We start from the raw sequence: 18,131 nt of genomic DNA on the forward strand, positions 1-18,131 counted from the left end.
AGAGTGTGGAAAGCTGGGTGTCCCAGGCACGCATGAGAGCTGTGTGCGCTCCAGAGCCAGCGAGCCAGTGTGCCACCCCAGGCCAGGCGTTCCCACACCTGAGTCAGCTTTCTCCCTTTTTTTTAAAAAAGAGAAAAAGGTGACAGAAACCAGAGAGGTTCATAGGTTGAAAAAAGCCTAGTTCATCTGTGGGAAGCACTCAGCCAGGGGCCAGTGCCAGAAGACTGTTAAGCACTGAGAAGCTGCTCTTATGAATGAAGGTGTGTGCCTTCACATACAAATACACAGGAGTGTAACCTGTGTGTGTGTGTGTGTGTGTGTATTTTTTTAAAAACTTGCCAGAGTGCGTGTGCTCATCAGAGGGGACAAGGAGAGAGCACCCTCTGGTGGCCACCTTCTCCTCCAATTCTCTCTTCTCCATCACACTGGCATTTGGGACACACACACACACACACACACACACACACACACACGCATGCCCAGCATGTCTTTCAAGTAGCGGAATCTGGGCCTCGAACTGTGCAGTCAGCCACATGGGATCAGACTCCCTTAACTACTAGGCTATGGGGGTGGCGCATGCTCCTGTTAATTAAACGGCATGAGGACGTATGTCCACCAAATGCATTGTGGAACCCCTGCCTTACAGCTGACTCTGTGGCACACAGGGGCACACGCTGTATTTAAGAGACACTAAAAGTTCCTGGGGATTGCCTAAGGGCGCAGAGATTTGGGGTGGTTATATTCCACTTTTCTTTCTTTCTTTTAGTGATTTTATTTCTTCTTCTTTTCTTTTTTTAAGATTGTTATAGGGCACATGTGCTCACCAGAGAGAGAGAAAGTGAGAAAACAAACCACCAGGTATAGGACTTGAACTGCAGTTGGCTATATAGTCCAGCACCTTGACCACCACACCACCTGCTGGCCCAATATTCTGTTTTTCATAGCCATGTTTTCTCAATTTCCTATGACTATTATCAGTCACACAAAAAGAAGCGGGGTCAGTGGTCATCAACATGACTGTTCAACCAGCGTCTCTGGCTCTTCTCCTTCGGCACAAGGGAGAACCTCGAGGCTGAAGACATGTGAAGGGACAGGAAACGTGCTACCTCCATGAGGTGACAGAGCCAAAGAGCAAAGGCCCTGTTCCCATGACCACATGACGAGGGGGCTGTGCAACACCACAGGCAGAGAGCAGCACCAAGGCCGGCCCCTCCCCCAGAACACCCCAGGGCTGGGCATGCTTCTCCTCTGGGTATCCCCACTGCCCTGGGCATTGTCATCACCAGAGTCACCACCCAGCTCATGGCTATCTCTGGGTCTCTGTTCCGCTCTTGGGAGAAGACTTCTAGTCTGCGTGTCTGACAGAGAACTGGCACCACTCAGGAGCTTGGTTAACGTCATCAAGTCCTCTTGGCCGATTCCTAACACTGACAGAGGTTTCTAGGGAGACTGCAAATTGTGAGTAAAAACGTAAGGAAATCTGAAATTTAGTTGCTGAGAATGTAGGGGTAAGGGCAGGTGGGTAGAAAAATACCAAACAGGTATTTTTCTTTTAAACGTTTTTGGTTTTTTTTTTTCCACAAGTAAGGATCGTTTGTTGATTCGTTTTCCAGATCCCCACCCTTGGTATACATCTCCTCTGCAGGCACTATAGCTTCAGGGGTTCCAAACAACTCCGTATGAAGCACCAAATCAAAACCGGGTCAACCAAGTCACAGAGCTGAAGCACATCAATGCCAAGGAGCTCCATAATGCCCTCTCAAGATGAAAGGCTGAGGACAGAGGCCTCTAAGTTACTCTCCCAGTCCCTGCCCCAGTGCCGTGACAGAGGGACGCCACAAACTGGCTGAGGTCCTGGCTGCTCCCTACGTGATTCAACTTGTGGTAGCAGAGGGCACCACAACAACACAGCCACACCTGAGCCCCATGGTGCAGCCAGGAACTCTGGGACTCCTGGGGGGTGCCACACTCACGGGCAGAGCTGTCGGAGATTCCACAAGGAAGGACAGAGCCCATGTTGGAGAAGCGCAGCCTCGGCACACAGGCCCTGCGGCTGGCGGTCTTCTGCAGCCCCGTGGTGGGCCTCAGTGGGACTTGGGCGTGGCACAAGAGAAGCTGCCTTAAAGGCGTCTGGGCAAGGGGCAGAGGAGAACAAAGCAGAGAAGGGGCAGGAGGGCAGACACAGGCGAGGGCCAGGTCCAGAGATGCCTGCCACACTCCCACACTTCTGGGCTCGAGAACATGGGGCTTTATTCCTGATGGAATCTGGCCAGGCTACCTTTCAGGAAACCTCCAAAGGAGGCAGAGTGAAAAGAGCAAAGTAAGAAATAATTAAAACAAAGCTACAAGTCAAGCATTGCACAAGGGACTTGAAGAAGCCGCAGGGGTGAAGAGTTGCTGTTTTCCCAGGGGAACTGGTAGAGGGAGATGGGCTGGGGAAGAGAAGGCCAGGGGAGGGGACAGTTGCTGATTCATCAGGGAAACGAGGCTTCTAGTGTTAGCGGCTTTAGCCACTGTTCACTCTGCGTGTCACCTCTCCATCCCTACAGCAGGGGACAGGATGGTATGAGCGTTTTCTCAACACCTGGTGTAGAAGGAAGTGTGACTGTTGAGGAGCTGGGCAGCTGCAGACACAAATCAGCGTCGGCCACTCAGCCATCTACACTGGCAAAGCCATCAGGTTCGGTCTCCAGCTTTAGCTTTCTGAACCTTGACTTTCTACAGCATAAAGACATGAGCAGTGAGGTTGGCCACTGGAGCCGTCAGAACAAACAGGCACGGTGGGTGGAGGCACCTGTCATGCAGCAGCTCTCGACAGATGCCTGTTCCTCCACCTTTCCCTCGTGCTGTGCTTTTTCCCTGTAACGAGGACAAAAACTCCACTACTAACTGATGCTTGATGTACCTGAATTGATGGCTTTCAGATTGCTTAAGACTTGTTTGGAAAGATTATCAGCTTGTGCTCAACTGTTCCCTGAACTATCCAAAAGGACAGTGCTAGGGCTTGGATGGTGGCTTGCCCCCAGAGGGTCATGTTTTGGAAGCTTGGTCCCAGGTACAATGGCTTTGGGAGATGGTGAGACCTTTAACAGGCAGAGCCTAATGAGAGGTACTGTTCAACGATTTGGGGGTGTGGAAGGTACAAATGGAGAAGTGGGAAAGCTTGTTCTTCTTCCTGTCTCTCTCTCCTCTCTCTTCAGAACATGCTGTCTTCCTCTGTTTCGGTCGGCTATACTGTGAGGTTGGCCTGATGCCGTTGGACTTTCCAGCCACCAGAACTGTAAGTCAGGTAGATGTCTATCTGGATGGATCACCCGGTCTCAGGGTTTCCTGCAGCAACACAGCAGCAGACTAAGAGCATCAGGAACGTACCACCCTTCACTGTAACACCCTGACTTAGAGTGTGTAATCTCAGGGTGGCCCACGTTCAGCTGACTAGCAGCAGGTCTGGAGTCTGAAATACTGTATGCCTAGCGGTTTCCAGGAACCACTCAGCACCTGAGTTCTAAATATTGTACTTAAGCTAAATCTCAGTCTGCCTGTCCGAGGCAGTAGGCACATTCTGTCAGCCAGGCTTGTCGGCTATGATTTGGAGAAGATGGAAAGGCTTACCAGGTAGCTGAATGGTCAGATGAATTTTCCTGTCTTTGTTTAAAAATTAAATTTCTTTTTTTCTTTCTTGGACTGCCAACTCATCCCCACCCTCATAAATTATATTTCAAAAAGAACCTTTAATGTAGCAGCTCAGTGAAATCCATTTCCAGTGATTACAGCTAGCCCCGTAAAATTGACTTCCAGAGATTAAGGTCTGGCTTCAAACAAAAAAAGAACCGCGGCCTCTGAAATGCACCTGGTGACTGGGGTCTGGGGATACCCTGCTTGTCAGACAGCAGGGACACAGTTACTGTAGTCACTGCTAGTTAGTGGGGCACAGGATGTCCCCTACCCGCATCCCTAATGAGACTCCAGTTTTCATCGCACCGTCAGATGCTTCTTTCCTAGTTGACAGCCAAGAGATTAGAAAAGATCAAGAGAAACAAAGAGATATATATATACACGGGCCCTTAGAAAAGTCTGTGGAAAAATGTAAGGAATTAATGTAAGAATTTCATTTGCTGTCGAAAATGTCTGAAATCCATGCATATTTTCTTTTCTTTTCTTTTTTTTTTTGGAGAGGTTTTTGCTATAGGGCGCGTGTGCTTGCCAGACAGACAGAGAGACAGAAAGCGAGAAATCACCTCCCAGGGGGGATGGCCACGCCGCAATCCCTTCTCCTCTCGGGATCTTGGGCACGCACGCACACACGCCCGGTGTGAGTTTTAAGCCACCGGGTCTGGGACGCGAACCGCGGTCGACTACGTGGGAGTCCAGCGACATAGCCATTACGCTAACTGCTGGTCCCGCATGCATAGTTTCTTCATGATACACGTTCTCCATGAACGTTTCAAAGACTCTGTATATATATAAATACGACTGAGCCAGCCAACTCAGCAGTTCAGAAGAAGACACTCCACCTTGTCACATCCCCTCACACCCCACTGGGGACGTGAGTCCTCAATGGTTTCTCACTGCCGAACTAACGATGCCCAACCAGCGCTCCGACTGTGAGCTTTCCCTCTTCTTGGGCATAGTTTCTGATCTAACCTCCCCCCAGACGGAATTGGCCTCTGCCCTCCACACTCATGCCTGCAGGGCCCCATATCCCCACGTCAGCCAGAACACGTCTCCCTGTGAGGGTCTGGGCCAATCGGGGTGACTCGAATTCAATTTCTTCTTAAAAGCTTAGCTGGACTCAACCGTTTTTCAAATCGAGCATCTCTTTTCCTTCTCTGAACTCCCTGACTTAGCTTCCTGTCGTTTATCAGCCTCTATGCTGTCTGCTCCCGCGCTTTCATCATTTCACCTTCCTTCCTGCACCCCTAAGTAGCGTGTGTGTTCCTAAAAGCAAAGAAAGAATGTGATAGTATTTGGTGTGATTATTACCAAGTGGGGTTTTAGCAGATCCACACAAAGCAATGCGCAAAAACTGCAGTGTGTCAAAGGACAAGGTGTCATTCCGCTCTGAAATTCTAAAATACCCATTTTATAGACTCTGGGAGTTTGGTTTTGTCCTACAGACAATACTACAATTTTAAATAAAATGCCTTTGTCTTCAGTGCCAGATGATAAGGATTGAGTTTTACACACAAAACATCTGTAGGCTGGCTGGCACACCGAAGTGTTTGTTGAGTAAGTAAATTTCCTTCCGAAGCTCTAAATACTGCTTGGGGGGTGATTTAGCCACAGAGAACGCAGAAGTTCTGCACCCAGCCCCACGTGGGCACCTGTAGACAGGCAGCGCAGCCACCAGTCGCAGGCACCCACCCGAAGGAGAATAACAGGCTCAAACGCAGGCTACTCACCACCATGTTGTATGCATCGGGAACTTCAGTTTCAAACTGAAATTTTCCACCCTGGTAGTAACCCTCATCTATCAGAAACACAAAACAAAACAAAAAAATCCTTTAAATTAAAAAAAAAAAAAAAAAGAAATAAAAAAGCAAACACTATGTTAGGGTATGGCAAATACAGAGCATCACGAGTTTAAACGCGGCACTACATGTTCCTCAGTTCCTTCATCAGACCCCGCCCACCAAGGGAGGGCCAGCCTGTCATCCACCTGCACCTCGCAGGGCCGAGCACTCCTCAGGGCAGGGCTCCTCATTTTGCTGCCCCGGAATGGGGGCCTCAGACCCTACCTTGCGTCGTGTGCCCGGCACGGCCCTTCCTGATGTGTCTTGTGCCGTTATTATTTGATCTGCCTGTGAGACAGCCAGTCCTAGGGAAGGCCGACTACGGCTGACTGCTGCACCCCCAGTACCCAGCACGCTACTTCTGGTCTCTCAGCCCACACTTACCGAGCACCTGCCCTCTGCCTAGCTCAGATCGAGGCCCCAGGGGCCCAACAGTGAACTAAACACAACTATGGCCTCCTTAAGTGTTTGGCAAGATCTTTGAAAAATGCAGACCCACTGGAAATGGGCTGGTGAGATGCCATGAAGATGTCCAGGGTCAGGGTGTCACTGCCATGCTACCACCAGGTCTAAAGACCCCATAGGTAGCCCCTCTCCCTGAATGTACCCAGCCCAGCATCAGAAAGCCAATGCAGTGAGGCTGAAAAAGCCCTGCAGGAATTAAATTATTCTCAAGTTGGAAACTGGAATCAGCACCAACTTTAGATTGGAGACTTAACTTCCCCCAAACACTGCCCACTATGAACAAATTAGCAGTATTAAATCTCACCGCTTCCTTCAAGTTCTTATGTAAAAGGAACACTTAGTACAATAGCAAGCTGTCAGTCTCAAATCCTCTTTGCTCACAAATTCTACTTCTCTGGGAACTCTGAAGCTGCATCCACATTTATATTACGCACAGGTAAAACTGGCGTTATCTGGACTTTGACATTTTTATTCTTTGCCAATTTGGTAGAAGAGGAACGGTATTTCATTTTAATTTTATATTTATCTGATGAATACTAGTAAAGATGATTTTTTTTTTTTAATTTGCCACAGCATGTGCTTGCTAGAAAGACAAATACAGAAAGGGATGGTCATGCTGTAATCTCTTCTTCCATTCTTTCTAAATTTGGGGTGCATGTGCTCATGCACCCAGAGTATTTTTTGTATTTAACTTTATTTATTATTATTATTATTATTATCAATGTTTTTTAATTTGACCAGAGAGAGAGAGAGAAAGAGAGAGAGAGAGAAAGTGAGAAAGCAATATATCAGATCCAGGACTTGAACCATGGTTAGTCATGTGGGAATCTACCGCTTTAACCACCACGCCAGCTGCTGGCCCCACCTAGAGTATTTTTCAGGCTCCCGGGTCCTGGAATTGAACCATGTAAGTGGCCATATGGGCTCTAGCCACCTTAACCACATTACAGACTGGCCTGAGGCTAAATTTTTTTCATATTATTAGTGACTAGTGTGTTTTCTTCTAAGAACTGAATGATCGATACTCCTTAATTCTCCTTATGTTACAGAGGTATTCACTGTCAGCTATCAATATAAAAGGCTCTGAAGAAAGTCAGCCTTTGCCTATGATGTCCGTGACAAATGATTCCTGGTCTGCCGCTGGCCTTCTGTGTGTGTTGTTTCTGAACATTTGTTTTCCATTTTTAAGAAACTAGTTTTTCAGAATCACCAGGTGGTATAGTGGTTGAAGCGCTGGACTCCCACAAGTCAACTGCAGTTCAAGTCCCAGACCCGGAAGCTTGGAATTCACATGAGGCACATGTGTGTACATGTCCCAAATCCCTAGAGAATGGAGAAGGGTTTGTGGGATGGTCACCCCCCACCCAGGGCATGATTTCTCAGTTTCTGTCTATCTCTCCAGTGAGCATGCATGTCCTATAGCAAAAATCTTTCTCTAAAAAAAAAAGAAACTAGTCTTTCTTGATGGTTTCTGACTTTTCCCAACCATGGTCATATAAATACCCTCCTATATTTTCTTCTAGTAAATGTCACGGTTTCATATATTACATCTAACTGTCCATCCATTTGTTCAGAGTTTATTTATTATAAAAAAAAGAGAATAAAGTATTGTTCTGGTTGGTTGCCTAACTATTCCTACAGTATTTATCATTCTGTCTGGTTCCCACTTATTTGATATATATAAATATGAATATATATATATATATATATATATCAGAGTATTTTTTGTATTTAACTTTATTTATTATTATTATTATTATTATCAATGTTTTTTAATTTGACCAGAGAGAGAGAGAGAAAGAGAGAGAGAGAGAAAGTGAGAAAGCAATATATCAGATCCAGGACTTGAACCATGGTTAGTCATGTGGGAATCTACCGCTTTAACCACCACGCCAGCTGCTGGCCCCACCTAGAGTATTTTTCAGGCTCCCGGGTCCTGGAATTGAACCATGTAAGTGGCCATATGGGCTCTAGCCACCTTAACCACATTACAGACTGGCCTGAGGCTAAATTTTTTTCATATTATTAGTGACTAGTGTGTTTTCTTCTAAGAACTGAATGATCGATACTCCTTAATTCTCCTTATGTTACAGAGGTATTCACTGTCAGCTATCAATATAAAAGGCTCTGAAGAAAGTCAGCCTTTGCCTATGATGTCCGTGACAAATGATTCCTGGTCTGCCGCTGGCCTTCTGTGTGTGTTGTTTCTGAACATTTGTTTTCCATTTTTAAGAAACTAGTTTTTCAGAATCACCAGGTGGTATAGTGGTTGAAGCGCTGGACTCCCACAAGTCAACTGCAGTTCAAGTCCCAGACCCGGAAGCTTGGAATTCACATGAGGCACATGTGTGTACATGTCCCAAATCCCTAGAGAATGGAGAAGGGTTTGTGGGATGGTCACCCCCCACCCAGGGCATGATTTCTCAGTTTCTGTCTATCTCTCCAGTGAGCATGCATGTCCTATAGCAAAAATCTTTCTCTAAAAAAAAAAGAAACTAGTCTTTCTTGATGGTTTCTGACTTTTCCCAACCATGGTCATATAAATACCCTCCTATATTTTCTTCTAGTAAATGTCACGGTTTCATATATTACATCTAACTGTCCATCCATTTGTTCAGAGTTTATTTATTATAAAAAAAAGAGAATAAAGTATTGTTCTGGTTGGTTGCCTAACTATTCCTACAGTATTTATCATTCTGTCTGGTTCCCACTTATTTGATATATATAAATATGAATATATATATATATATATATATATATTCATATTTATAAGTATATATTTGTATTTACTTCTACTTTATATGGCACCTAAGGTGTAGAGAACCGGGAGTCCACCCTTGCTCAGCAAAGGTTCTGTGATGCCAGTCTGACGCTCTGAAAAGGACCAGTATGTGGCAGAAATCCAGTGTTGGCTTTACGGTCGTCCCAGCTCTTGGAGGACCCACTGGCACTGTCCTCTTCCTCAGGAGTGATGGCCGCCATGTCAGACACCAATGGGCTACTCAAGGCAGTGCTCGGTACCACTACGGACATGCTGGATTTAAAGCTGGCGTTCCCCGTCACTATGGTTTCAACACTGCTGCCCACCAGTTTCAGAGGTGGCATTTGGCCTAATGTGGCTGTGGCCTTGCCACATGCCCTCTGTCCCAGCACATGCTCATTCAATAGTTACTAGCATTGTATCTTCTCTTAACTCACTGAAAACAGAAAACGGACTGTTCTCAATCTTGTCTCTTTCAGGAAACAAATCTCGCTTGGGAACACGATCTGCTTGTTAATCAGTACTTCGTTTCCTTCCATGAAGCGAAGAGCTTTCAACCCGATCACATTTGCTCATTATTGAATTTGCCCAGCAAGGTCACAGTCCACCTTAAAAAGCAGCTGGGGTGCAGCCTGCATGGAGACGAAATGCAAGGGCATCTCTGTCTGCGAGGCTCTGTCCACACAGGCCAGCCGAATCCCCTTGGGTGCCCTTAACACCTGGAGTTCGTGCCACCTCTGGTGGAAATGGCGGCTGCCTGCCTCTGGAGCTGGAGGGAAGGCCCACGGAGCTACCTATCCCAATTCTGGGCAGGCCAGCTCTGCTGCCATCCAGGCTGCTGAGGCTGAAAACACTCTGCTTCTCAAACAATCCAGCTTTAAACACGACCAAGAAGTGCAGCAGGGAAGCGGCCCTCCCACCCCGCCAAAAGGCGCCTTCGGCCTTCCTCCCCACGCTCTGGAGCCCACCCTCCTCTCCTCAAGGGACCACACACGAGGGCCCACTCTAGAAGGCCACTCCACATGTCTTCTGCCCTGGGAGGGACCTGCTGAAGATGTTCTCGAGGCCAAGGCATCCATTGGCTCTCCTTTTCTCAACCTCCCTGGCCCCCATAGAAGGCCCAGCCTCCCCTCTGCTCTGTGCAGTGCTGCCCGAGGACATGCGCTGGCCGCAGTCAGCCCTGGGAATGAACCGAGCTTAGTGTGGCTGTGCCCTTCCCTGTCTTCTGCCTACTCTGTAGGGGCAAGCAAGATCATGAAGAGACCCAGCTCGGGCTGGAATGTCTAAAGCTCAAAGACCGAAGAGGACACTGGCAAGGGTGACTAACGTGTCCTCCAGGAATTCCAATCCTGTGAGCCTTGTAAAAGGCAGCACCTCCTCCCAGCACACCACAGGGCACCTGTGGGAGGGCCACACCTCGCCATGTGGTTAGGGCCCGAACTTGGAAGGGAACCAGCTCTCAGCGGCAGCTAAGCAGAAATGCAGGGTGGGGTATGACTGCTCCGGAGAAAGGGAGTCCAATTGGCCCAGGGTTTGACAGTGCCTACAGCGGACTTTTCTAAGTTAAGTCAGCTGAATGCGCAGCTCTGAGCTTTGGAAGAAAATAGAGGGAATAGGAGAGAGTTTTATATGGAAAGGCCATGCTGAAGTGATAGGTTAGAGTGTGTCAGCTCAGCTGCTGCACACTTCAGGTAGATGAGACACTCTGAAGTGGAGAGTGACAGACATGCAGGGTGGGGGCAGGGTGCACACTCAGGAACTGGGATGCAGGGACTCTCACTGCAGGCTAAAGCTTTCCAAGGCAGAAGGATGGAGGAGCCTAATGGAGTAGTTGGCTGAGAGGTCACGGGCACTGAGTTCAAGGCCCGAGGACATGGCTCTAACCAGCCCTGCCGCGCCCACTCCTCCTGTAAGGGCCGGCAGGCTCAGAGTTCACAGCTATGAAGTCGGAGGGAGGACGGACACCAGTGGCAAAGGCCTCTTTCTGGAGTAAGGTAATATTCATTCACAGATGCACCAGCTCACTCAAGGAAAATACTAGAAATAACTCCACTATTCTCAAAGAGACGCTTAGTGAGTGCAAACGCCCTATACCCAAAAATCTCTCTTTTTTAAAAAAAGACACTTTATGGGCATGTCATATTTCATCATCAAATTTTGCACCACGCTGCTTGCGGTGGTCACCTGCTCAGCATCTGGCGAGTGGCTACCACGTGCAGGCTCTTTGCATGGTGGCACAGCAACGATGCCATTCTCCCAGAGATAGAATGGGGATGGAAGCCCTCTGACGGAAGGCGACAGAGCTAAAGAAGCAGAGGGGAGGGCTGCAGTGGGGACCATGGCAGTCACTCCTGGGAAGGGATGCAGGGCGAGGCCAGCGAGAGGCCCAGGGTGTTCCTAGAACACTGTGGAAACCAGTGCAGGGATGGAGGGAGACGGAAGTAGCAGAGCAGCCGATGGAGAGGTGAGAGGGGCAGACGTGTGCAGCTGTGTGGATCCCTGAGCGCTCGAGTGAAAGGGACAGCTGAGCAGAGTGTGGGCAGAGAAGTCACACCAACAGGTCACGGGGCGGGGGCCCACCTGGGGGACTTGGTGCAAGCAGCCAAGTGAGAGACGAGGGAGGTTTAGCCAGGCAGGAGCAGCTCCAGTGGACAGATTCTGAGGGCAGCAGCTACAGATGGGCTGGAGGACTGGCATGTAGTGGGGGAAAGAGGAGTGAAAGAAGATGCCAAGATCTTTGACCTTGTAGCAAAGACAGTTGCTGTCACTAAAGTAAAGCACAGCAAGGGGCACAGCTGTGTAAAGGTCAACCTCAGGCACGTTAATCTGAGATTTCAAGTCAATGGCGAGGTGGAGGTGCTGAGTCACCAGCTGACTACTAGAATACAGGGATGAGTCAGGTCCAGAGAGAGCAGCCTGGGGCCCGGTCAGTGTACAGGGGCACTCCGATCTCAGGAGGTGACGAGGCCCTGGAAAATGACTAAAGATCAAAGACAAGACAAAACCCTGAGGTACTCCCAGTTTGAGAGGCTAGAGAATAAGGCAGACATGGGGCAGGTGGAGGTAGAGGAAGACAACCAGGGCCCAGAGCCCACACAGACAATAACTCTAACAGCAGTTCAAAAGAAATGAAAACAACATGGTATTGGCAAAAAAAGACAGGAGGACCAATGGAACAGAGTAGAGACCTGGAAATAACCCCCAAAATATATAGCCAATTGATCTTTTTTTTTTTTTTGAGAGATTTTCATTGTAGGGCGCATGCGCTCGCCAGACAGACAGAGAGAGACATAGAGACAGAAAGCGAGAAATCACCCCCCAGGGGGGATGGTCACGCCGCAATCCCTTCTCCTCCATTCTCCCCTCGGGATCTTGGGCACGCACGCACACGCGCCCGGCGTGAGCTTCAAGCCACCGGGTCCGGGACACGAACCGCGGTCGACTATGTGGGAGTCCAGCGACATAGCCATTACACTAACTGCTGGTTCCCTAGCCAATTGATCTTTGACAAAGGGTACCAGTCAATCCAGCAGGAAAAGGAAAACCTCTTTAGAAAATGGTGCTGGAAAAATTGGGTATCCTCCTGCAAAAAGATGAATCTGAACCCCTCCCTATCTGTCACCATTAACAAAAATCAACTCAAAGTGGATCAAAGATCTAAACCTAAGACCGCAAACCATAAAACTGCTGGTGGAAGCAGTTGGTGTAATGGCTATGTCGTTGGACTGCCATGTAGTCAACAGTGGTTTGAGTCCCAGACCCGGTGACTTAAACTCATGCTAGGTGTGTGTATGTGCGTGCCCAAGATCCCGAGAGGAGAATGGAGGAGAAGGGATTGCGGTGTGGCTATCCCCACTGGGGGGTGATTTCTTGTTTTCTGTCTCTGTCTTTCAGGCGAGTGCACAAGCCCTATAGCAAAAACTTCTCAAACAAACAAACAAAAAAAACAACTGCTGGTGGAAAACACTGGGGAAACTCTAGGAGACACTGGGGTAGGCAAAGACTTCTTAAACAAGACCCCCAAAGCACAGGCAATAATCCCAAAAATATACAAGTAAGATTACATCAGATTAAGGAGTTTCTGCACAGAAAAAACACCATAATTAGTGTGAATCGACAACCCTCAGGATGGGAGAGAATTTTTTTTTAACTGTGCCTCAGATAAGGGACTGAAAATCAGAATACACAAGGATTTCAAGCGGTTTACCCTGAAGAAAATGATTAATACAATTAAAAGATGTTAGAACTAACGTATGATCCAGCAGTTCCACTCCTGGGTATCTACCCAAAAGACAGAAGAACACTCAGTCGGAAAAGCATTCGCACAACTATGTTTATTACAACATTATTCATGGTTGCTAAGACATGGAACCAACCCACATGTCCACCACAGATGAATGCATTGAAAAAGTATGGCACATATACTTTTCAGCCATAAAAAACAACAAGGCCCTGGAATTTAATAGAAAGTAGGCAAATATGGAAGATCTGCTGCTGAGTGAAGCAAGTCAGGCTATGAAAGAGAGAGATTGTATGTCTCCATTTAACATATACCGACTCTCCACACTCTATAGTAGAGAATGAAAGTCTGGAGAATATAAAACCATTAAAAATTGTCATGGACACTAGAGACAAAGTGGAAGGAAAGTGTGGGAGGGGAAAAATGAAGGCACAGAAAATTGGGGGGAAAATAGAGAGGTAAGACATTTGTGGGACACAGATAATAATGGTTTAGTATCTGTTTTTTTCTTTTTATCTTTTGGAGAGGTTTTTGCTATAGGGCACGTGCGCTCGCCAGACAGACAGAGAGAGACAGAGAGACAGAAAGCGAGAAATCACCCCCCGGGGGGAGATGGCCACGCTGCAATCCCTTCTCCTCCATTCTCCTCTCAGGATCCTGGGCACGCACGCACACGCACCCAGGTCCATTACACTAACTGCTGGTCCCAAGTATCTGTTGATGAGGATGTGTACAGTATTCTCAACTGGACTGAACTGAAGTGTATATCATGATGGATAAAGTCTCTTTAAAATCTAAATAATGGGGTCCAACAGAGGGTGTAATGGCTATGTCGCTGTACTCCCATGTACTCGACCATGGTTCGAGTCCCGGACCCAATTGTTTAAACTCAAGTGTGTGCATTTGAGCGCCTGCATCTGCGCGCGTGCCCAAAATCCCGAGAGGAGAATGGAGAAGGGATTGTGGTGTGGCCATCCCCCGTGGAATGTGATTTCTCACATTCTCTCTGTCTTTCTGGTGAAAACACGCACCCTATAGCAAAAACCTCTCAAAAAAATTAAATTAAATATGTATAAATAATATAATAAAAAGAAGAGTTATTTTACTAAGTAAAAAAAAAAATCTTTCACATCTAGCTTACAGTTACAGAAACTTCAACAATAGTTCAATCAGTCCATCACTCAGTCAGTTTGTCTAGTTAAGAACTGGACAACAGATGACAAAAAAATACTCCAAAGCACCAAAATATTTACATTAGGATGAAATTCTATGGAATAAATGAAATTAAACTATGAGTGCAAGAAGAAAAAACTAGTAATGAAAAACTTCTGATCACTGAAGTAGAACTTGTTCATATACTTTTTTTTGAAATATATGATGGTGGGTGTATCTATAATATTTATATTCTATACCTGAAATATCTCATAAAGAAATTTTAATGCTTTTATCTTAAATGTCATTATTTATAACACACTGGAAATTACAACCCATAAGAATCGGAAACCTGAAAGGCTGGAATGACCTTGTGCCTGCCTGGACGAGCCCATGGATCAGGGATCCTCAAACATTTTCTGTAAAGGGCTAAAGAGTAAAAGTACAGAGGTCCCTGTCACATTTCTTTATAAGAACATTGGTAAAAGCCAATGTTGGTCTGAGGGTTTGCCAAAGCTGCCCCAGTCGGATCTGGCTCACAAGCTCCAGTCTGCCCACCCTGACACAGACAACAATGTGCTAGAAACTGTGTGACATTGACTACACAGGAAATTGCATGCTAAGTCACTGGCTTTGGTTGTAGGGCCAGCAAGTGACAGAGCCACTTCTAGTCAGTTATCTAGCTGGGACTGGAGAGCAAGCAGGGCTTGGAGAAGGGAAGGAAAGATCAGGAAAAAGAGAGGAGAGACTGTATAAATGAGGAGAAGAGTGTGAGTGAAGCTAGGAGGACTGAATGGGCACCAGGGAGACAAGCTGGGCAGCAAAGGGCACTGAGCCAGGGCCCAGGTGGGGAGCGCTCAGCTGAGAAGTGGGGGACAAGAAAGCCAATGTGGGAGACTGCAGACCAAGACATGAGGTCAGCTATTATACAGAGAGAGGTACTGAGATCAGAGGAAAAACATGGACATAATGAGGAAAGTAATGGATGACTGGGAAGAAAAAAAACAGAGAATATCAATAGCTAGAAAACGTAATATCCGAAGTAAAAAATAAGCCTCGTGACAAATTAGTCATTGAAGGGAACCAGCAGTTAGCGTAATGGCTATGTCGCTGGACTCCCACGTAGTCGACCGCGGTTCGCGTCCCAGACCCGGTGGCTTATAACTCACGCCAGGCGTGTGTGTGTGTGTGCATGCCCAAGATCCCGAGAGGAGAATGAAGGAGAAAGGATTGCGGTGTGACCATCCCCCCTGGGGGGTGATTTCTCGCTTTCTGTCTCTATGTCTCTCTCTGTCTGGCGAGTGCACGTGCCCTATAGCAAAAAACCTCTCCCCCCCCAAAAAAAAATTAGTCACTGAAGAAATAGAAATTATCGAAAATGAAGCACAGAAAGAAAAGTGAACAAAATTTTGTGATCCAAGGGTGGTACAATTTACATGCAGACGTGACATATTGGGTTGTCTGAAAAGTTATGACACATTTTTGCACAGAAAAATATGTCATGACTTTTCTGATGACCTGATCTATGTAAAAGATAAAAAATATAGGGACCAGCAGTTGGCGTAATGGCTATGTTGCTGGACTCCCATGTAGTCGACTGCGGTTCAAGGCCCAGACCTGGTGGCTTAAACTCACGCCAGGCACGTGTGCGTGCGTGCCCAAGATCCCAAGAGGAGAATGGAGGAGAAGGGATTGCGGCATGTCCAGCCTCCCCGGGGGGTGATTTCTCGCTTTCTGTCTCTCTGTCTCACTCTGTCTGTCTGGTGAGCGCACGTGAACTATAGCAAAAACCTCTCAAAAAAACCAAAAAGATAAAAAATACATAAAGTGAAATCCCAGAAAAGGGTTGCCAAAAAAAGATTTATAAGAAATAGTGGCCAGGATCAGCAGGTGGCGTGGTGATTAGGCACTGAACTCCAAGTTCCGGACCTAGCAGCTTGCTTTCTCACTTTATCTCTCTCTCTAGTGAATTAAAAAATAATAATAATAAATAAAACAAAATAATTTTTTTAGGAGAAATTTTTTTTCTATAGGGTGCATGCACTCGCCAGAGAGACAGAAAACAAGAAATCACCCCCCAGAGGGGGGTGCAATCCCTTCTCCTCTGTTCTCCTCTTGGGATCTTGGGCATGTACGCACATGCACCCAATGTGAATTTAAAAAAAAAATTATTTATTTATTTACTCACTCATTTATTTTTTAATTTGACCAGAGAGAGACACAGAGAGAGAGAGGGAAAGTGAGAAAGCAAGCCACCAGGTCCGGGACTTGAATTGTGGTCAGTCATGTGGGAGTGTCCAGCACCTTAACCACCACGCCACCTGCTGATCCCCTAATGTGAGTGTTAAGCTGCTGAGTTTGGGACTTGAACTGTCGTCGACTACGTGGGAGTCCAGAAACATCATTACATCATTCGCTGGCATTAAAAAAAAAAAAAGGAAAAGAAAGAAAGAAACACTGGCCAAATTTCCTCTAAATTTGATGAAACTGTAGCATACAGATGCAAAAAGCTCAGTAAATCCCAAGTGAGATAAAAAGAAAGACAACCACTTCAAAGCATGTTCTAATCAAACTGCTGAGAATAGCAATAAGGAGAAATTCTTCAAAGCAGCCAGAGAATAAAATGCCTAGCACATGATGTGGAAGAAAGGATTACCACTGACTTCACCGAAGAGAAAAAGACAAGCCAGAAGGCAATAGCACAATGTCCTTAAGGTGCTGAAACTGTCAACTTAAGAATTCAACATTTAGCAATGCTGACAGAATTCATCATGAGCAAACCTGACTACAGAAAATCCCCAAGGATGTTCTTCAGACTGAAGGACATTAACAAGTGGAAACTCAGATATACAAAAAAGGAACGAAGGTCACAAATGCTATTTGGATGTAAAGAAATGGACCACAAAAAGCAAAGATGATGTGGGGCCAGCAGGTGGCATGGTGGTTGAGGTGCTGGACTGCCACATGGCCAACAGTAGTTTGAGTCCCAGACCCAGGGGCTTGCTTTCTCATTCTCTCTTTGGTTAAGTGCATGTACCCTGCAGCAAATAAAAAATATAGAAAAGATAAATAAAGTTAAACAATTCTTTTTTAATTTTTTTTAAAAAAGGCAAATATATTTCAGGTTATGATGTATGTGAAAGTCCAGTGATAAGGAAATGGAAATACACTATTATCTAACCTTTCATCTTAAGAATTAGCAATGGAAGAGCAAATTAAACTGAAAACAAGCAAAAGAAAACAAAAGAACAAAGATACAGAGGAAAATGAAAATAAGGGCGAAAAAAAAAATCAATGAAACCAAAAGTTGGTTCTTTGCAGAAATCAATAAAATTGATAACCCCCTAAACTCAAAAAAAAAAAAAGACATAAATTCAATTACTGAGAATTAAAGAAGCAACACCAATATATTCTATAGGACTTGAAAGAAGATAGACTAAGAATAATTTGTACTAATAAGTTTGAAAATGTGAATGATATGAACAAATACCTTGAAAGATATAAATTATCAAAGCTCATTCAATAAAGTCTTCTATCTACTAAAGAAATCGTATTTTTACTTAAAATATCACAAAAACAAAACCAAACAACAAAATTGCAGACCTAGGTGGTTTACTGGTACATTCTACCATTTACTGAAGAATTAAAATTAATAGTAATTCTATACAAACACTTCCAGAAAATAGAGAAGTGAATTCTTCCCTATTCATTCTAAAACAGCATCATGCCAACACTGAAACCAGACAGACACGTTACATGAAAAAAACATTCTTCCAGAGGTGCAAACTTGTTAACAAAATCTTAGCAAATCAGACTGAGCTAACGTCTTCAAATGGCTAACAACAGTGTTAACAGATGACATGTAATGAATGTACGTGTGCTTGCTGGAGAGACAGAAAGTGAGAAATCACCCCCTGTGGGGATGGCCTTCTCCACTCTTCTCTCAGGATTCTGGGGATGTATACACACGTGCCCAGCTTGAGTTTCAAGCCACTGGGTC

General features: G+C 45.9%; 1 protein-coding gene across 3 annotated transcripts in view; it reads right to left on the reverse strand.

Annotated features, from left to right (window-relative positions):
- Window positions 1-18,131, reverse strand: part of UBE2F (ubiquitin conjugating enzyme E2 F (putative)) — a 71,159-nt gene that overhangs the window by 17,851 nt on the left and 35,177 nt on the right. For all 3 annotated transcript variants that reach the window (XM_014589113.2, XM_006151948.3, XM_014589114.2), the window contains exon 4: window positions 5,403-5,470. In XM_014589113.2, coding sequence (XP_014444599.1) covers window positions 5,403-5,470 — 68 coding nt within the window. The remainder of the gene's footprint in view (window positions 1-5,402; window positions 5,471-18,131) is intronic.

Source organism: Tupaia chinensis, unplaced genomic scaffold (assembly GCF_000334495.1).
Source record: "Tupaia chinensis unplaced genomic scaffold, TupChi_1.0 Scaffold000332_1, whole genome shotgun sequence".
NCBI classification, from domain to species: Eukaryota; Metazoa; Chordata; class Mammalia; order Scandentia; family Tupaiidae; genus Tupaia; species Tupaia belangeri.